Source organism: Aphidius gifuensis, linkage group LG3 (assembly GCF_014905175.1).
Source record: "Aphidius gifuensis isolate YNYX2018 linkage group LG3, ASM1490517v1, whole genome shotgun sequence".
In the NCBI taxonomy this organism is placed as follows: domain Eukaryota; kingdom Metazoa; phylum Arthropoda; class Insecta; order Hymenoptera; family Braconidae; genus Aphidius; species Aphidius gifuensis.
Genome location: NC_057790.1, coordinates 19404406 through 19426930, shown reverse-complemented (window position 1 = coordinate 19426930; position 22525 = coordinate 19404406). Strand labels below are relative to the sequence as shown.

General features: G+C 29.1%; 1 protein-coding gene across 4 annotated transcripts in view; it reads right to left on the bottom strand.

The window, feature by feature from the left end:
• Positions 1 to 1553: 1553 nt before the first annotated feature.
• Positions 1554 to 22525, bottom strand: part of LOC122852472 (ecdysone-induced protein 75B-like) — a 98656-nt gene continuing 77684 nt past the window's right edge. For 2 of the 4 annotated variants that reach the window (XM_044152305.1, XM_044152306.1), the window contains exons 2-5: positions 16318 to 16406; positions 9661 to 9805; positions 6161 to 6402; positions 1554 to 5627 (exon numbers count right to left, since the gene is read on the bottom strand). In XM_044152305.1, the coding sequence (XP_044008240.1) occupies positions 3387 to 5627; positions 6161 to 6402; positions 9661 to 9805; positions 16318 to 16406 (2717 nt within the window). In that variant the 3' untranslated portion in view covers positions 1554 to 3386. Of the gene's footprint in view, positions 5628 to 6160; positions 6403 to 6994; positions 7536 to 9660; positions 9806 to 16317; positions 16407 to 16817; positions 17255 to 22525 lie in introns of those variants that run through there. The other 2 variants (XM_044152304.1, XM_044152307.1) reach the window with 2 other exon arrangements.

Sequence of the window (22525 nt, the reverse complement as noted above, 5' to 3'; positions counted from 1 at the left end):
AATTAATTAGGGAATTATAATATAGAGGAAGTAAATTATAGAATATATGAAATACCTCCTTGCTAGGTCTATGTTCCTGTTAATATAGCATATTTTTTTAAAAAAAAAAAATCAAAAATTTTAAATTAATTAGGAAATTATAATATAGAAGAAGTAAGTTATGAATTATATGAAATACCTCCTTGCTAGTTATATGTTCCTGTTAAAATAGCATTTTATTTAAAAAAAAAAAAAAAATAAAAATTTCAAATTAATTGGGGAATTATAATATAGAAGAAGTAAGTTATATTTTATGATGAATCTGTACTCCGTTTAAAAACAAGCAAAATAATGAGGTTGGAATGATCAGCAAGGTTTTCAATGATTGGAAAAAATCATCAGTTGACTGCATCTATGTATAAAAACTATTTGAACTTAAATAAAAAACATTATATAAGGTTTAAGGGTATTTTAAATAAATCAAAATTCAAATATTTATGTATAATTCACCAGACAATGTTTATTCAAACCACTTCACAACTCCCAAGCGTACAAAATGACGTGCTCACTGGGCAATATGCAGGGCTATTTTTTATTCATTCGAATAACTTATCAATTTTTTTTATTTTCAAATTGTCATTATATTTTTTGTTCACCAGAAACAACAACTGTTTTTTATTTTCATTATTTAGTATTTTCTTTCTTAATTGATAGAGAAATATATCATACTTTATGTATTGTTTACTATAATAATTCATAATGTGTATTTTATGTTTAACAGTATTACGAATATCAATGCTAGGGTTTTTAAATTTCTTTTCATATACATATATATTTTTTTTTTTGTAAAATTTCCCTTTGCTGAGTACTGTGCATTTATTAAATTTCATTTTCTTATTAGCCTTTTCTTTTTTTTAAATCTATATGTCATTTGTTTTATTATTATTTTCCTCCAATTTAAATTTTTTAATTAATGATATTGGTCAATGTGAATCACCGCAATGTGATTATATAACTCGCGCAATACAATTCCAGCATTTAGTTTCAGCTGCAAGGTATATTATATGAATTTATGATTTTTATTTACCTTGCAATTGAAACTGGTGATTTGACGGCTGGATTAATGGTTTTTTTTTTTTTTTTTATTATAGCAAGGGAAACAACAAAAATATATAAATAAAATAAAACAACAATCAGTGTGCTTTGTGGATGTTTTAACGCGAGTGTAATTTATAATTGGGAATGACTCTGTGGTACAATTATTAATTATACAATTGTAAAGATAATAATTAAATGTTTTTTTTTTTTGTTTTTTTTTAATTACAATTGTTTTGAGACTGGACTGTTGATTTTTAATATTATTTTCGGCGTCAATTGATAATAATTACAAGGAGGAAATTTAAATTTTTATTTGTTTCAGTTGTTCTTTTTATTTTTTTAATGTTTCTCGAATTTAATGATTTTATTTTTATTAGCCAGTTTACTTTTTTTCATAGATCAATCACGCCTACAAATATATACCTACAATCTTAATTTATTAATATTTACAAGTGTCACATTGTTCCATCCAGGGACTCGGTTATTTATTTTTTTATTTTCTGCATTCACACGAACAACAAAACATCATTAACTTCCAATCAATTTGTCAATATTTAAACTCAAAATTCATAATATTTGAGATTAATCATGATTAATTGATTGAATAACTGTTTTCATTGAAAAATTGTTTTATTTTTTTTTACCTTTTTATAAATTCGTCCTCCATTCAACTGTCAGGATACATTGTATAAAGGTACAATAATAATTGCAAACTGGAGGCCACAAAAGACCAATCAGTCTCATTAAAAAAAAAAAAAAAAATCTAAATAAAATAAAATAAATTAATAACAAATAAAATGTTTAAAAAAAATTACAATATTTGTTTTTGTTTTTTTTTTTTTTTATTTTCAGATATTTTTATTTGTTTACTTGTAATATTTTTAATAATATAATTTTTGTTTTTTCATTATAATTTTTATTTTTATAATTTTTTCTCTGATGATTTTTTTTTTAAATATTAATTTTGTGGCTTTCTTGTTCTTTAACTTACACGTTGACATTCAATGTGCCACAAATTTAATTGCCCCGACTCATTTTATTATCATTCACACATATACACAAATTAAACATTAGCATACAACATTCTTATATTTTATATTTCATATTTTTTTTTTCTTTTATTTTCAACGCAATTTGCGTGCGAGGCTCTACGGAATATACAGACACACGAGATGATAACGTTTACGATTATAATTTTTTTTTATTTTTTACCCTTAAATTTAATACAATAATATTAATTAATAATTTTTTTTTTTTTCAATTTTTTTTTTCTTTTATATATTCAATAATAATAATAATGATGATAATAATAATAATAATGATGATAATATTAATAATAATTGTAGAGTAAATGATTGATGAATGAGGTGGAGACTGTACAGGATGCGCGATATCCATGATTATCACATGTAATAGATTAATTATTTTTGCAACATTTAAACATTTTTTAAGGGTTTTTAATTTTTTTTTTCTTTTTCGTACGCTATCCACTATATCATTTATTTTTTTTTGTTTTTTTTAAATTTTTTTTTTTTAATTCTTTACCTATAACACTGACAGTTAGATAGGTAATAATGATATTTAAAATTTTTTAAAATTTTTAAGGTAATATTCAATACATAATTGCATAGAATAATGGGCCACTTTTTTTTAGATAAAAGTGGATTGTTCCCAGTCAGAAGAAGATAGCTCCGATTTACCTCGGTAGACGCACGTTGTGTGTTACATAAAAACACATATCTTTTTTTTTTTTTTTTTTTTAATTATTTTTTTACTTGCAATATTCCCTTTTGTTTAAAATATTTAGTTTTTTTTTTTTTTTTTTACAGCTCTATTTATTTATAAATAGACAAAGAGGGCCAGCGGGGAAAAAGTAGAAGAGAAACAAGTCTCACCGATACTACGATTTATCATAAACATCGCAAAAAGAAAAAAAATATATTTCTCAACAAAACAATTTCCCCAACTTTCGTTACCCTCTAAAACGCGATTCATTATCATTAACTTGCATATGTATTTATTTTATTATTTACTTTTTTTTTTTTTTTTTCATTCTTTTAAATAATAAATTATTTGGTTTGTCACGCGCTCAGAGCGTCCTGGCACTTTTTTTTTTTTATTTTTTAATATTTAAAATTTTTCATTTTTAAATAATCGTCCCAAACGGAAGCGGAATCTCCACGGAACAGTTTAAATATACATATATGATTCCATTCCGAGTTGGAATAGAATGTTTAAGGTGGGCTTAATTAATTATTCTCACACAAAGTTGAGTATATATATAACTTAATTCACACGGCGTTTTAACACTACGCTTCAAGAGACAATGCCTTACATGATCCAACAAGAGGCCTTGGTGATGGGGACGGTGATTTTTTAGATAAATTAAGGGGTTGTTGACTGTCAGCAATGTCAACTTGTAATTCCATCATATTATTTGGACAATTTGATAAAACAAGAGTCGTTGTACTACTTGATGTTGGCCTTGGACTCGTACAACTTGTACTCGTTGCTGCTGCTGATAAATATCTTGGTGATGAAGCAGGTGAATTACCAACAGCATTATAATTGGAAGATGACTGTTGTTGCTGTTGTTGTTGCTGTTGCTGTTGATGATGTCTTGCGCCAGTTGTTGTTGTAATGACTGAGGTTGCTGGCCATCTTGAATAACCGGATGTCGCACATTGTAAAAGACCCTGAGGTGAGCGAGCACTCAATGTCGTCGTTGACGCACATTGTTCAGCAGGTGATGGTGATGAAATTGGTGATCTTGGACTTGCTGTTTCACCTCGCATAATATAATTATGAATAATATCAGTACGTTTTAATTGTTCAGCAGTCATTCTTGGACCTTCCATCAGACTTTTAGCTAAGGTTGAGTGCGTACTACTTAATAAACTTGCGGTTTGTGGACAAGATTGTGCTTGAATAGATGTAGGACTTCTTGAAGGTGGTGATGTTAAGTGTAAATGTAATTGTGACTGTTGTTGTTGTTGTTGTTGCTGTTGCTGTTGTTGATGTTGCTGTTGATGATGTTGTTGTTGCTGATGGTGTTGTTGCTGTTGTTGTTGTTGTTGTTGCTGATGATGATGAATATGATTTTGTTGCTGTTGTTGTTGCTGTTGTTGTGGCTGATTTTGTTGTTGATGTTGTACAATAACTGGTTCAGCTTCAGCACTATCTTTATGTCTAAGTGCTCGGAATTTTTTGTGCGGTTTATAGGCCTCATCCATTAATGAATTTGTATCATATAGTGGTGGTGCTTGTAGTACTCTTTTTAATACAGGCATATCCTCGACTTCCTTATCTTCAGATCTTGGACTCGAGCAAACTGATGTTGGTGCACTACTTGCACTACTACTTGCTGGTTTATCAGGTTTTTCAGTACCCGATTCAATTCCACTATCACTTGGTGAATCTAATTTACGAAAACGTGGACATTGTGGTGGTTGTGGTGTTTTAGATAAACTTGCACGATGTAATTCATCTTCACCAGAACTTGTTGAACCAGAATTAGCACGTCTTCTGTGCGGACATAAACCACCAGCAAGTGTTGCTGCTAATAGTGGTGCACTTGAGGCATGATGACTTGTTGGTGTTGCATGATGATATTCAGTTAATGATGCAACTTCACCAGAACACGTACTTTCTGTACTTGATACACTACCAAGTGGACTTTTGACAGCTTCATCAAGAATTACATCTGATGCGGAACACCATGCTGCTGTTGGATCTTCTTCCATTGGCCAATGTTGAGTATGTTGTTGTTGCTGTTGATGATGATGTTGTTGTTGATGAATATGTTGTTGCTGATTATGTTGTTGTTGTTGTTGTTGATTATGTTGTTGTTGCTGTTGTTGTTGTTGTTGATGATGGTGTTGTTGTTGTTGCTGATGATGTGTTGCAGCAGCAGCAGCAGCTGACGCATGCTGTTGTGCTTGTTGAGCTTGAAGCTGTTGTTGTTGTTCGGTCATTTTAAATGCCAATAGCTTCTCTGAGTGTAATGTATTTAATGTTCTGAGATCAGGTATTTTTTTGAGCAATTCATGCAGTATATCTGGATGCTGCGGATGATTTTGAGCTAACACTGTTTGGAGGGCATTACGAAGTTTATTATTCATACGTTCAACAAGATCTGTATTACGTAAACCAGGTCTATCAGCAGCAATAACAACAACTGAACAAAATAAACCAAGTTCAGCATCTGATAATCTCAATGAATTAACTCTTTCAGCAAAATCAAACATTGAATCCATGAGAAATCTAGCATTACTATTGTGTATTGAATCCCTTTTGAGCACTTGTCCATTTAAACATATCATACTATTTGTTTGTGTATCAAACATGCAAGCTAATCGTACAAGTAGTACTTCAAATACACCAGCTTTTAATAATGTAACCTGATCATCCTGTGCCAGCAGGTTGAAGCCGGGTATCCGTTTGGCAAATTCAACAACACCACGAATTGCTGGTGAAAATCTTTTTGAAAAATCTTGTAATAATTCTTGCTGACCAGTCAAAGGTTGTGGATTAGGATTTAATGGACACGCCTGTAACAATTACAAAACAAACAAAAAATTCAAAAAATTAATAATATTTCATTGTTGTTTTGTTTTTTTTATTTAATATTTAAACGCTAGCCAAAAAATTTTTTGTATCAATATCATTATGTTAATATAAGGCAAAAAAAAAATTTATATAAAATCGAAAGAATTTAAGTAGATGTCCTCGAATAAATACACACGACTTTCAATTTATATACGCTAAAGAATACACATGCATGGTCACAACTTCCTCTTTGAAGAGTCAAACTCGAGGACATCTGGTTGTTGATAAATAATTTCCGCATTATTGAGCCTTCACGTATTTTCAAGGCCCAGGTCATACAGTGGTGATGCCACTTTGATAAACTTTTGTTATATTTTCCGTCTCAATATATATATATTAAATAATAAAAATATTTACGCATAAAATAAAAATTCCATTACTTATTATGACTTGTGAATAATAAACAAAAGTTATGATTGACTATTTTTTTAATATTTTTAAAATAATAAAATAAATATAATAATAAAATACTAACCAAGGTTGGTGGACATGCGGTGTAGTTTGGTGTTTCTCTTGCTCTTACAAGTACTGGAGCAACTTTGTCCCTGGTAAAATCACAAGTATCAAGGTGAGCACGAACTACTGTTGCTAGTAAACGTTGTTCATCTTCTAATTCAGCAGCAACTGCTTTTTCTTGTGAACGACTGTGTGAACTTTGTTGCATTGCAGCAAGAATTCTTGCTTTTTCACGTTTTGGCACACGGCCGAATCTAACCGCTGTAATCATACAAGAAAAAAAATTTATGTTAATAAATTATTTGTTTTATAAAATTATTGATTATTGATGCATATTATAAATTGATGATGAATCATGGGTAAATATTTTAAATTGACAATAAAGAAGAGATAACATAATGCAACGTATTGACCTTCGTCGATGACCATCGGTTATTGCGTGCCAGTATGCTTAGAAATTAATTGTATATGAACAGTAACAGTTTCCGTGACCGAGCAAGGTCAGCCAAACAACAATTCAATATTTTTTTTTTTTTCCTTTTTTAACTTTAATATTTTTGATACAATTGTTTGTATGTAATTAAAATTATTTATTAATAACGCATTTCATTATTATTCTTGTTTTAAAAAATTCAGAGGGAAAGCGAATGTATACATATACAATCACATGAAAAAACTTTCACGATTATGCCCGACAGCAAAGTAAAATTAAAAGACAAAAAAAAAAATAAAAAATATATACACTTTTGTATTGATGAAAGCGCCATGTGGTAGGATAGAAAGTACTCCACAATCGAGACAATTTTAAAGATCTAAATTAATTTGAAAAATTGACGAAACAAAAAACACCTACGTGCATTGTGATAGTTGACAACCCCATTTAGAATCCCTTTGAGGATTGGTAACTCGTCACCCATGATTTGCATTGTATTAGGTATTTTAAATAAAATTGCAATTTTTTTTTTTTACAAATTCTTCAAGTAATCCAAAGTGGTAATTAAATAATAAATATTTATCACAACACTGAATTATTATCCCTCGTTATAAATTAAATATTTCACATATATAATAATAAAATACACTTCACAAATAGAATATATATTCAATAATTATTTTATAATTTAAAAAACAATTTTTTTTTTTTTTTTTTTTTCACATAAAATTGGCTGACACTATAAGTAGTACATAAGTCACTCCAAATTAAATTAGAAAAAAAAAAATTAATTATAAAATAACGTGTAATAATGGCACAATTAAAAAAAAAATATTTGATTGACTTTGTTTATTATTTTAATAATAAAATATATATTTATTATTAAACGTACGGGACGAGACAACGCGTGCAAACGCGAGACAGCATCACCGCCGACTGAATAATGTTCCGCAAGTTGTGTTCAACAGTCTCCCTCCCCATCTCCCTCCCTTTTTATACACATATATATATATATATTTTATTAACCCCCTTGGCCCCTTCTTTATTTACCGCCACCTTGTCTCCCACTTATTCTAACCATCAACGGTTGTGAATCCCCTCTACACGAGCTTTGTGATCGCGCGCGCGGACTTCAATGCGATTGTGTGGCCTTTGCCAAGCATTTGGCCTTGAACTTGCTTTAAACAACAGCCGCATGAGGCGTATATAGCATGTATGTATATCGACGACCCATATATATATATATATCATACATGCACAGTAGTTTATATTAATGACAAAGTACTAAGTTATGTACAAATTAAACAAAGATTTAATGAAAATAATATACACAGATGACTGTATATAAAGCCTTGAGTTTTTTTTTTCTTTTATTGTAAATTTATAATTTTCTTTTTCCCTCTATTAGCCATCCATGTATCAATGATGACAACTAAGGGTAAACTACCCCTGAGCTTTTAACCTTGACCGAGCTCACGATTAAAGTCAACTCAATGATTTGTGAGTAATGCTTCATTTTAAATATTCAATAATCCAATTTCATCGAATTATAAAAATTTGACTCAATTTATTGTTTAATAAATAATAAATATAAATAATCATTAATATTTTTATCATTTTAACTAGTATTAATATCCAACATTAAAGGTATATTAAAACTTTTGAATTAGGCATGATATCAACGCAAAGTTTTATCGCGTTGTGCGGATGTTAAGTAGTAGACATAAGTATTTAGTCAGACCAGCTGAATAAAAATTAACTTAAGGGGGAATAGAGGTTATGTAGTGGGAGTATTAAAATACCAATATAGATATAATAAAGTGTTATGAAGAAGGGGATTAATATGATGGGTGGGAGAAAAGTTTTGAGATAGAAGGTTCGCGAGGTCTCCGTTAAAATTTTAGCGCCACATGACGGCGCACGATATATCTCAAGTATGGAGTACTACATTGTATTATTATTATCATTATTATCATTATTATGATTAAGTCGAGTAGCGGCGCGCGTTCAGTGGACGTTATACAGAGTAAACTCTAGGGGAATTATATAGAATAGGTAGCGTGAGATTGTGCGATTGTCGTGTATATATATATGTATATAAGAGAAGGGGATATTCGCGCACGGGGCATGTATGTATATATTTATATACAAGTGTGAGAGAATGTAGCGGTATTATTTATATAGATATATGGACTCATGCAAGGCGTGAATAGAGACTATTGACCTCGCGCGATTCAACATTATCAAGATGTTATAATTTTTAGATTATGTCAAATGACAATAAAAAAAATTATTTTCGGTTTATATTTAATAGTTAAATTATGTTTTTTGATTTTAGATAAGATTATTTAATGTTTTATTATCAATGCTGGCTTTTTTTTTTAATTTTATTTCTAATTTATTTAATTAAACTGGAAATTAAATTAAAAGGAAAAAACTATTGTTTATTTTTAGGTGAATTATATTGATTGCAGAATGCATTGTTGATAGTTTGATAAATTATTATTAGTTGAACTGCAAGTATTGGGACAAAGTATGTATCCAAGTACTATTGCACCAGGTCAACGACCTCGAGTACCCACGGGTTCGTCCGAGGTCATGCCCGGGCAAAGCCGAGCAATTTTTATATTATTTAATTTATTTTTTTGCTACAATCCATCTTGCCTAATCCCAATGATTTTTATTATATATTTTAAATTTTATTTATAAAATATTTTTCATTTTCTATATTTACTTTTATGAACATTATGATTATGTATTTATTTCTTTTTTTTTACAAAGTGGAAATGACTCTTGTGTGTACTTTCTCGAATCAGCCACTTTCGCCAATTGCAACATCGAGTCAACTCACGGTATGGTGAACGAAAAATTGCGTAAATGGTCAATAACCTGGCAACCCCAATTTCTAGAACCTTCGAATGATTGAAGAAATAATAAAAAAAAAAAAAGAATTCAAACAACATTTGACGCAATGAAATGTGTTACAAATTGTGTAAATAAATATTGACTCATCAAAATGGGGACATGATTCATCAATTACTATACAGCATCATAGGTGAAAAAAATAATATTGTGATAAAACTTACCATCTCGGCTCATTCCAACAGCAATGCACTTCTTCAATCGACAGTATTGACAACGATTTCTGTTGATCCGTAATATACTGCACTGTTGATTTTTAGTACACGGACGATATTGAATCTTCTGCTGGATACTTCTCCGGAAAAAACCCTGTGAATCACCACCAAAACTTCCGTCAGATTGACAATCACTATCAGAAGAAGACCCGGAGGAACATGCGCTCCCCACACTCGGGCTTGTATGATCACATTCGCACAAGCACCCCATGGAATTCTCAGTCAACGTCAAATTAAATTAAATTCAGGATAGAAATTTGAAGAAAAATATTATCCAGTTGATGAAAAAAAAAAGCAAAAGGCAAAAAAAAAAAATAAAGAAACGTTGACTAAAAAAAAAAAAGTAATCACAATCACACTCTCTCGGTTGATAATCGTATTTTCACGTTATTTTTTTTTAAATTTCACTAATTTACTTTGTTTAATAATGAGCTAATTAAAATTGTCACTTAATATTTAAAATATTATGTAAAAAATAAAATAAAATAAAATTATTAATGTTTTTGGCACAAATGAAAAGACAACGATTTATAACTCTTGAGGTTTGAGTGACGACTGGTTCATACTAGCTACAGTAAGCATAGTGCCTCGGCACATTGCCTCTAGCACCAGGCATACAAAAGTGGGGGCCATATGACCCAATTCCCGGACATTCACCCACAGTTCACCGCGTGAAAGTGAGAGTCCCCTGCGCGCACCGCGATTTTTCGTATATCTCACTTGTGCACTCGTAATAATCTCGTATCACGGTCCTACTCTATACCCGCACCATCACGTTCAGCAACCGCTCTACTAACGGGTCTTTCTTTCTCCTCTTTTCTATACATCACCTCTCCTCATTAGCCCCACAATATTTTATTTATTTACTTATTTTTATTTTTTCATTCTCCATCTTTTTTTTTTTTTTTTTTACGTTAAATCCATTATCTTTATACAAATTTTTTTGTCTCACTCATTTTTGTTATATATATACTTTTCCTCATTATTGCCCCACCCCTTCTTCAATTATTCTATAATATTTTTATGTGTACAAATGGATATTTGCAATAATCTTCTTCAGGCACTCGAATGTTCGGTGAACTCGTGTCACCCACAAATACTCTTGTAATTTTATAATAAATTATATTAAAAATTTGCTAAAATAAATATTTTTTTTTGGCAATAAAAAAAGCAAAAATACAAAATTTAAAATAGAAAGATATTTTTAATGATAGATACCAAGAAAATTGATGGAAAAAAAAGAAAAATAAATTGATTAAAATAGCTGTGACATTTGACAGATTAAAGATGAGAAGGGAAGTGTTCCTGATAGTTGGACTTGATCGGTCAGTGACCTCGGGTCGTTGACTAGGGATATAGAAACAGCAAAATAGAGATGGCAACAACATGTATATATATAATTATATATATATTATATTATATGGTGATTGGGGGAGGATAGGCAAGTAAGCTTGGTGGGAGTAGGAAACCACAGTGTGTTACATAAGCTGTGTGTATTATAAAAATATATATACATAATGCTCACACGCGCTGATTTTGGGTGTAAATAAAAATTAAATATAATAAAATATTTAATTAAAGCAAAAAAATAAAAAAACAAGTTGAGCTATGATAAATTATACACACGTGTAATTTATATCTTTGCCATATCACAAGACATTTAAAAGTAATACAAATATTTAATATTAAATTCATAGTAAATATATAATATGGACATTTAAGGATATTATTTATTTATGCAGTAGAGAAGAGCACGTTTGCCCAATAGGTGTATGTGATAATGACGTCAGACGTGCAACCTCACCCACCTACCTCAACATTTGTGAGGGGAAGTACCGTTGCAACTGCAACACACCCGATCAAGCTATCTATTCACTAACTTGTGAACCTTCCAGAATGCAAAAATCGAAAATAATCCAGAAATAAATATATAAACCACCGTTCAATAATTAAATTTTTTTTTTTTTTATCAACTTGGAAACAACAAGTTTATATTATCATATCTACTTGTTATATAAATAATATAATTTGACTGATTTATTATAAGATTAATTTGTTGAAATATTAATGTATATATATTTTTTTTGAATTTAATGAAATTTTAATATACAATTCCCATTTGGATGAGAGCAGTAACCCCAAATGAACCCGGGGCAAAATCTAGGGTGGATCGATCTTTCGAAGTGAGTTGCATTATATGAAGCGGGTCATGGGGTGAACACCTTCGCTGCCACATAAATATATATATACGCAAGCGTCATGTACTTTATTATTATTGTCATTATCAAAAATAAGTTATATAAAAAAAGAAAAAAAAAAAATTAAATATAGATATTCTTCACAAAAAAAAAAATACATGAAGAGAATAAGAGGAGCATGTTTAAATTGTTCATGACAAGTCAAGAAGATTACACGTACAGTGAGTGCATAAGTATATAGAGAGATTTGCAAGCCGATGAGGCCAATGACCGGAGAACGTACCGCGTGTGCGACCGCCACCGAGTCAGAGTACTTGAAATAAGGTAGAAAAAAAAAATAATAATGAAAAAGGTTTTAAAGAGTAAGGAGAGGGTTAAATTGATCATCCAGCAAAAAAAATAAAATAGCACATAGAATAATAAGCACAAGAAGATGGTGATAAAATAAATAATAATAATAAAAAAAAAAACGTTAGAAAATAGTCAACTTTGTTAAATGAAATAACGGTGGCATTGGCGCATGCGCTTTTTCCATATGTCCCAAACATCCATATGCACGCAATATATATATAGCTGTATGGTGCATTTTTTGCTAGGACAATTTTTTCAAATAACCACGAGTTCATTAACCGCAAATTATTTATATAAAAATATAAAATTATTATTATTTTTTTTTATTCCTGTTAATTACAAGATATAATGTTAAATGATATAAAAATATTATCTAACATATTTATATGAATTATAAATTAAATAATAAATCAAATAAAAATTAAATACAATAAAATTTAATGATAATAAGTAATGTTTCTTTTTTTTTTTTTTGATTACACACATAGACACATGAGTGTATAGGCAAATGAATTTGACCCGATTAATGAAAGAGTGTATAATACGAGGTCATTGACCCAACATACAAAAATACACACCAGTGCAATCAAATGAAAATGAGATCACAAGAGTCGTTACGACATCAAAAGTGATCGTGCGCGGGCGCATAAAATATATATAGATATATCAAGAATATACTGACAACTAGTGGAAGTATATAAGTAGGCAAAGTAAAAAAAAAAATATAGATATATATATATATATAACATTAAAGAGAGGGAACACAAAGGGTGGGTGAAAGAGAGAGGGGTGACGTATCTAGTTCGCGAGGTTGATGACCGCGAGTTGAGTGTATATAAATGTGGGAGAAAATAAAAAAAAATAAAAGTGGGAGATGGGAAATTTATTACACCCCTATAGTTGCATTTTACTTTAGTCACACAACCCTCCTAAAGAAAAAGTGCTACGATCAAATATGGATACTGACATTTATTAAATACACTATAGGTTTTGGTATGTGACATATTTTTTTTTTCTTTCCATTTCATTTTCTTTTTTTTTTTTTTTTTTATGTTATCGATTTAAGAATATTCTCGAACATATTTTACACGAGACTCTATATACATTGTCTAAATATAATATGATCTAAAAATACATATTAAAATTTATGTATTATTTTTTTAAAAATATATTTAATATATTATTATTAGAATAATTCAAAATTGGATATTGATATTTTTGTTTTTTTTTTTAAATTATACGATGAGTTTTTGTGCAACAGTAGTACGACCGAGCGACCTAGTCTAGGAAAGCAATTTAATAACAAACTACTCTTCCGCGTTCTATTCCCTTTCTCCAACGAAAAAACAAGAAATATTTACTTATACAATTATAGTCATTGAATTGCATATATGCCTGGGAGTATCTTGAAATTTACCCATGTAAATTTCAAGCTAAGTGCAAAAAGATAATTGATAATTGAAATAGAAAAAAAAAAAAAAAACTATGATGACAATTGATGCCAAAAACCGCTAGGTCAAATTATTTTACCCGTCTTGCGGGCGCCAGCCATAAGTTTCTGACCTAGTCAATGTGGGAACAGCTCTATTCCCCATAACCCTCCACTATCTCTAAAACCTCTTTCGTTATTTAATTTAATTTTTTATTTTTCTGCACGAGTGCACAGGCATATGTGAATTGACATGCTACAAAGAAACTCATATATAATAAACTGGTATGTTCATATTATTCCGGAAGACCCTGTCAAACCTATATTTTTCATTTTTTTTTTCTCTCTCATCTTTCTTTTTTCATCGTTTTTCCTTTCTTTGATCTAAATACACAAAAACTTTTTTTTATTTTTCTACCTGTTCGAAAAAAAAGCCACATGAGAGAAACGATTTCTTTCCCCAATTCTTATTGACTTGAAAAGCAGCCGATATATTTTTCCTTTTTTTTCCCTTTCGGTTTCTCTTATTGTGGCTGGAATGAATGATTTCGCGGACCACTGAGACATATATATATTCAGGTGACTAAAAGCATATCCCGCTGTGTAATTTACAAAGTTAAAAATAACTTATTTTAACTTTGACATAAATGTAGGGTTTTATTTCATTATTATTTTTTTTGCTACAAGTGTATAGTTTGATGGACAAAGATGTGCACAGTTTGAGCGCTAAAATTTATCTGATGAGCAAGTTGTTTTTTTGCTCTGATCCTATAGTGAGTATTGAATGCAGTATACCCACAATGTGCAAGTATATCTTGTTTGCAAGTAAAAGAAGGGGCAAAAGAATAAATAAAAATAAATATATAAATATATATTGTGGGTAGAGTTAGTGGGAGAAAAACGCGCCTGCCTTTTCAATTCTCCTACTATGATTCCATCAAGACCACGAGGACGTTGACTCGATGGCCTTCGGCTTCCCTCGTAATTTCAAATCGGGCAAAAGTAATATCGCGATGTCGCTGAGTAGCCAACCGGTTTAACGAAAGAAAAACTAACTACACCATAGAATTACAAAAAATAAACAAATAAATAAACAAAATAATAATCTGTCTATTATAATATTATTTCCACTTCATCATATATAGTCAATTGAATGTTTGAAAATCTAGGGCAATATAGAAGAATAGATATTTATTCACGCACAAAAAAAAAATAAAAATAAAATGTTGAAAAGAAAATCATAAGGACAAGAATAAGAAAAATAAAAATTGGTCTACCTGAAGAATGAGAAGAATAAAAAAAAAACGAAGATGATCCTTCTCACGCGATTTTGTTTACCTTGGGAAATTTTTTTTTAGCTAAAAAGAACACAAATATATCGTAGAAAAAAAAAAATAAAAAAATGAGGATGTAGGCCGTTTTTTTTTCGTTGTTTTCCGGCTTCTTTACGTAACCTTCCATGACCCATGCCCCTGGTGAGTATTTCCATTGTTAATGTTACGAGGTCGGATAAAATCACACATATTATATTGCTTTTCCAATGTGACTGTTTTTAAGTATTGAGTCTCTGGGCCACCGCGAATTTCCTGTCTCTTTATAGACCTGGCCACACCGAGGCCATCACCGACCCACGGGTGGTACAGGTCACTTGAACGTCTCTAGTTTCTTTTAGCATCCACACACATACACACAACCATTTTACATATACATATAAACTAAACTTAAATATACATATGCAGTTTAAACAACAAAGCGATTTTTATTGTCCTCGAAAAACACATCGACAGACGATCGAACTGAGATACGACGAAACATGGATTATTGAATAGTTGTCGGTACCACTGTGACCTTCAAATGAAATCATTTTGCGGGCGGCGGACTAATGTGTCACAATGGACCATCCAAAACCTTGAAACTTAATTTTTCTTTTTTTCTTTTAAATAAAATAAATAAATATGTGTTTATTATGAGAAACTTCCGGGTTCAAAATTAACGAAATATTACCTTGGACAATGAAATTACATATCTCTTCTAAATACCCTTGACTATTTTATTTTTATTTAACTATCTTATTTATTTCTTAATTTTAATAACGTGACGATTTTTCAACCTCGATGACACACACACACACACATTCTGACAAATATATTTCTTATTATTTCTTGTCAATTCATTTTTAAATATATTCATCAAAATAACGTATAACTAAATAGACTAAAAATATTATTTCTATTTTTTTTTCTGACTGAATATTTATTGAATTGAAAAGAAAAATAATAAGAAAAATGAAAAAAAAAAAAAAAACAAGTACATTATAATCAACCTCTTTCTATTTGAGTTAATAAAACTGATAGTGGTTTTTTTTTTTTTTATAACTCATATAATTTATTATGATTATTGTAAATTAAAAAAGAAAAAATCTATGCAAAATTATGGAAAAGCGTGAATAAATTCAATGCTTTCACCAAGCCGGTTTATTTTTACTTTCCCATAAAGTGATATCGAGCACAACGAAAGCGAAAGAAGTTGTTATTTCAAGAAGTCAATGTACTTTTTTATTTTTTTTTTCTTTCATTTGAAATACGCATAAACATTTATACAAAAAAAAAAATAATAATATTAATTTACCTTGCATCCTTCACAGGAATGTACACCATAATGAAAGCCTGATGCTTTGTCACCACATACTCGGCATAAAACAGTTGTACCATCAAATTCTGTAAAATAAAAAAAAATAAAAATCCATTAAATGATGAAATAATTTGCTAATAATATATTAATAATATAAATAAATAAAATGCGTGATATGTCTGTGCGGTGCACTGAGCAATGAAGGAGAAAGGAAACTAAGAAAAAGAGTTACTTTCTCTGCTAAGTTGTATACTGGAGTTACAGCATCGTTGTATTACAACTTTCTGCTTTCACTAAAAGACTGTCACGCTGTTTGATTCGTTCAACCCCGTTGAATCAATATTGCAATATGTTTTTAATCTATCTTTTTTTATATATATATATATTTTTAATTGGCAAATTAGTAGTTGTTTTTACATTAAAAAATAATTTCATTTTTAAATTTGGAGTAATATGTTAACTATATATTTAGTGAAAAGCTGTTTAATTTATTTTACCAATATTAAGATCAGGTTCAGCTGATGATACTGTTGAATCCATAGTTGGCATATTTGGTACCATGTGTGGAATTTGGGCAATTTGAAAGGGACTAGGTAGACCAGACATGCATGATCGTCCAACACTCGAGGATCTTGGTGATGAGTGTGACGATAAACATGACATTGGTGAGTCTGGTGTTGATGGATGCATCAATGATGAACCATGTAAATTACTACTGTCTGGTGTTAATATCATTGTTTCGCTACTCCACCATGGTTGATATTTTTGATCAACCGAACTATCAACTCGGTGATCAGCTATTAATTTTGGAATCATTGTATTTTTTTTATAATAAAACGTCATTCACAAACGAAATATAAATTAATTAATTAAGCCAACTTTTTCGTCAAACAAAAAAAAACCTCGTTTACATTATTAAATTATGTCCTACGAGGAATTCACTAGCTATCATATTATATAAAAAAAAAATATTAATTTTTTGTTTTTTTCCAATAGAAAAAAAAAAAAAGATAAACCTCACTTTCACAAATTTATTTTAAAAAATCATTAAGTAAAACAATTAACACAATCACTTAATTATATTTTTCCATTCAATCTGGAGTAAATATTTTTGTTCAATATCACACATTCACAATAATATCCATATAAAGTTTGAGCCAATATTTATTATTAATAATAAATAATATATATATCCATTTGGAGTAAAAAAAAAAAAATATATTATAAAACGTAATCACACACGATGATATTATTAAATTTTGTTATAATCACTTGTCTAAAATAAATTTTGCGAATGACTTGTATATAAATACGTACGTTTAAATAGATAAAAATGAGAAAGAGTGAAAGTGTCTTTGCTCGAGGGAGGTTCGCGTTGGTCTGAGTTAAGCTTGAGCCGGCGAGTGTTGCTTTACCTGGCCGTGGGCCGGTTCAGCCCTTACTCGACGAGAAATGAATATATATTGTAGTGGGGGAAATAAGCTAAAGCAAGCTAAAGTGCCTCTGAATTCTCACTGACTGTATCTTGTTTATTTGTATGAGTATTTATATACGTGTGTGTGTTGGCGTAAGTTTTGTCTGCTACAGCAATTGCCTACGCCCCACAATATTCATGTTAATATATATACACACATATACATAAATGTTTTGTTGAATTGTATATGTATGTATAAAGCCACACACCACAAAGTTCATTGTACATATATATATATATTTTATATTATTAATTTTACATTTTATTTTATTTTATTTATTTTTTTTTTTTATTTGTTTCAAATGCTGTGTGGAGGTCACTGACAAGATATGCCCGGGGCCCTCAAGTTATAATGCCGGAATATACGCACAGTGTTTGGGACCAATCGTAAGCAACTTTACGGCCGCGCGCTAGTCCCCTATTGGTTTGAGGACTCTCCCACCAAACCAGGCCCTCCTTCTCCAACCGACAACCAAGTTCATCGGCCGAAACCTTGACTGAATTACCCCACAGCAGCGGCCAAGGCCAGTTTACCCTCTTTCTCGCGTTAATGCGCGCTTCTTGCGCCTTCTTTCTCATTTTATTTTATTTTTTTTTTCTTATTTCTTTTCATCTTGTTCTTAGTCTTCTTGTTCTTCTTCTTCTACTACTTGTTATTCTTTATTTTATTTTTTTTTTTTTTGCAGCTTTTAGCTTGCTTTCTTGCTTTATGTTACCCTTTTTTTTTAACAATTCTTTTCCTCTTTTGCGCATGATGTCGAGTGATTTTTGCACTCATGAGTGCAATAACTTTTAACATGAAAAATCTTGCAATATCCTTTCACTCAAATATCAAACTTGAATTTATTATTATTTTATTTTATTTTTGATGACACTAGTCAATTCTTGCCATTGATTTTTCTGCAATATTTGCAGTTTTATAAACATATATTTTATTTGAAATAAATTATTATCTTGGAAGAATGATATTTAATGAAAAGTTCGGTGAACTTTTAAGTATATATATCTACTGTGCAATTTTATGTGTTATTTGTCAGCAGTCAAAATATTATTTTCACATATATGACACACCTGTTGATGTCAGCAGTTTACATTTGAAATTTGCATTTGAGTATTTGGTGACTTGATATATATCATTTTATTTATTAATATTTTTTTTCTTTGCGGCGATACATATGCATAATAGTTTTTGTATATATATACTGTTTTTGTTTTATTTGTTTGAAATATTCAGTGGACGTACAACCGGACGTTGGCTTGCCATAACGGCAAAGGATCGTCGGTGTCAGAGGCCGCACGAGCCGATCGACGATGGCTATTATAATATGAGTTTGTATATACATATATATATATACCCAATGCCAGGGGATTGAAGCAAAGAGAGATCCTTGAATGGGACACTGAACTGCCAGACATTTTACATATATATATTTTATGTCTGCAAATTATTTTCTATCATAGCGAGACAGACAAATTATAATTTAATACATTTCATTAAATCAATTCTTTTTTAATTTAAAAAAAAATATCAATTCATGGATTTTTAAAAATTTTTACCTGAAAGATAGAAAAAAACCTTTCGAAAATATACGAAATAAAAATATATTTGTTTTTTTTTTTTTTTTTACTTTTTATAAAAGTTGACGAGTTGAAAAGGGAAAAGTGGATGCACCGGAAGTGTGTTTCCCTTTCCAAAAGGATGTACATAATCCTTTCGATCCCGAAATATGATATTTGAAAATAAAAAAAAAATAAATAAATAAAAACACGTGGATATGTACAATTTTTTTGAGGCAACATTTCATTTTTTATTTTCTCGTTTTCTCTTTCTTTTGACTGTTTATATTGACCTGTACTTTTGAGACTTAAAAGTCAAGGGCATATGAGAATGGAGAAGGGTCCGAGCACATAAACCCCTAATGTCCGAAATAATAATCCTATAATGGGCTTGTTAACAAACCTGCACTTTCAATGTCAAGTTTTTTTTTTTTTTTTTTTTTTCTGTCAGTTTAAAAAATAATAAAATTCCAAAGAGTTTTATATTTTTTATCTTGTTTTTAATGTGTTACAAGCAACTTTATAAAATTGACAACTATCACTTGAATCTTAATAATGATTTCCATAAAATATAAGTTTAAGAAAAAAAAATATGAAGACAGTTAATTTTAAAATCATCAGAAAATTCATTATACTCTAATTTTCATATTTAAATATTTATTGAAAAGCATTAAAATTTATTTTTATCATCATATATATATAAAATATGAAAAATTCATCAATTTTTTTATTTATTTATTCGAATGAAAATATAAATTATCTGATAAAATTAAATATAAAATTAAAGTCCTTGAAATCGACTTGAGTGCATTTTAAATGAAGTCCATTCGAATGAATTTTCTATTTTTGATCAAGACAAATTCAAGTGTTTATATTTTTATTTAATTTATTTTTATTCTAAAATACACCGATTGCATTCTATTCTTTTTTCAATCTCTTTAGAAAATAAAAATATTATAATAGGCGCACGTAAACATTTAAATAATTTATCAAATAGAAAAATAGATAAAAAAAAAATATATATACATATACATATGAAGACATAATATCATTAAAACTTCCGGTTTAAAATGACAAAAAAAAAACTATCATTAAATCTATGAGTCACATAAAAACTATTGTCAACATGATTTTTTTTAAATATAAAAAAAAAAGCTGTTAATAAAAATATAAAGATTTAATTTTTTAATTTTTTTAAAAGTATTATATTATGGCATGGTACTTTGACCACAGTCAAATGAATAACTTGTCACAAAGTATATATTTATTCAGGGTCATCAGATAATTAGCATTGAAAATATTTCCATATATAATATTAAAGCAAGGTATACGACAGAAAAAAATATAAATGATGAAAAATAAAAAAATAAATTAAGTGTTAATGTCCGGTACAATGAATTCGAATTTCGAGGACAAGCATACACCTATAAATACTTTTTACATAACATTTACAAGCATATATAAATACTTATTATAATTCTTTAAAATTTTGTTTATTTTATATTTTATTTCAATGACAATTATTGTTTATTTAATGTAGACATTATGTATGCAACAAACGATGTGCATTGTATTAAATTTCTTAGAATATTTATACAAAAAAAAAAAAATCATTATAAGTATGAAAAAATATATAATATAATTATAATAAATAATCAATAAAATCAACAGAACAATTGTCAAGATTTACTGAACAATTGAATGTTTATTATTATTTAAAATAACACATATATATATTTTTTTTTTATTTGATTTTATTTGTCAGCTGGTTGTACTTGCTAGCTGTTGCTTATCGAATGTGCAGCAAATTTTTTTGTATATATATGTACGCGTATATCGATATATGCAATGAGGTAATTCATGTGTGCTTATGCCAAAGAGTACAATATACTTCCGCAGACAAGAGGCATTACACTATGGCTAGGTATGGGCATAACGGTGCGATAAACGCGTCACGCACATGCGTGTGTGATGTCACTGAACCTGCAACGGACGCACTTATGCATGTATATATATATTAACTATTTTTATATGTACCTAATGCTACTGCACTATGTTTGCAAGTTTACATTTGCCTTTATATATAAATACATACTGTAAATAACTTTGACAAACTCCTGGCGCTAAAATCATTATCTTTATCATCATTTCTTTTCTTTTTTATGTGGAATTTTTTTTTTTCTCATACACAAAAATTAATTATCTTTTATGGAAATATATATTTTTCAACTCAGCTTGTAATTTTCTATATGTAAATATTTTTTTTTATATAAAATAATGTAGGAAATTATTTTTTTTTTAAACTTTTTAAATGAGTTATCTAATGACGTGTGACGGCCTAAGTAAGAATGCCTGATATGAACACCTACACTAATGTATATTTTTGTCACTTTTGTTTTTTTTGTTTTTTTTTTTTTCTATTTAAATAAAAAAATATAAAAAAAAACAAGTCATTAATATTGTTATCAGCTAGAGTCAATGACCCGGTCACATTGGGACACTGAACTTTGTTTTGAATTATAAATTTTTATTTTTACTGATTAAAAGAATGAAAAAATATTTTTTTTTTCTTAGTAAAGTTTTTTTTTTTTTTAATTTTATATATTAGTAAAAGGTCATGAACTGTTAGTTCAGGTGTCGTTGATTGGTAATTTAAAATTTTTGGGTTGATAGTTTGAGTGTAGAGTAATGATATGTATATGAGAAAAGGAAATGAAAAATATAAAAAAAAAAAAGTTAACTCATCCAAACGAGCTGACACAGATATTCAGGGCTCATGGTTATTAATGCCGCCGAATGTTACGAGATATGATCGGGGGCACGCGCATTGCATAAAAGAATATTATTATTACGAGAAGCAAGGAGAAGCATCGTGTCAGTGTGTATACAATGTGGATGAAAAAAAAAATTATTTTTTTTATTTTCAAACCAATATGATGCACGCATTGTAATTCAGCACCCACAAAAAAAATAATTTTTTTTTTCTTTCTTTTTTTGTGTTACATTTATTCATGTATATTATTTTTTTTTTTTCTTTAACTTTTTCATCTTGTGACCATGAGACAGCTGCGGTAGAATTTTTTTCTCTACTTTGTCTTTTTTTTTTCCCCTTTCACGTTTTTTTTTTTGATGACGCACCTTTTTTTTTTTTTTTGAATTTTCTCCTGACAGTTT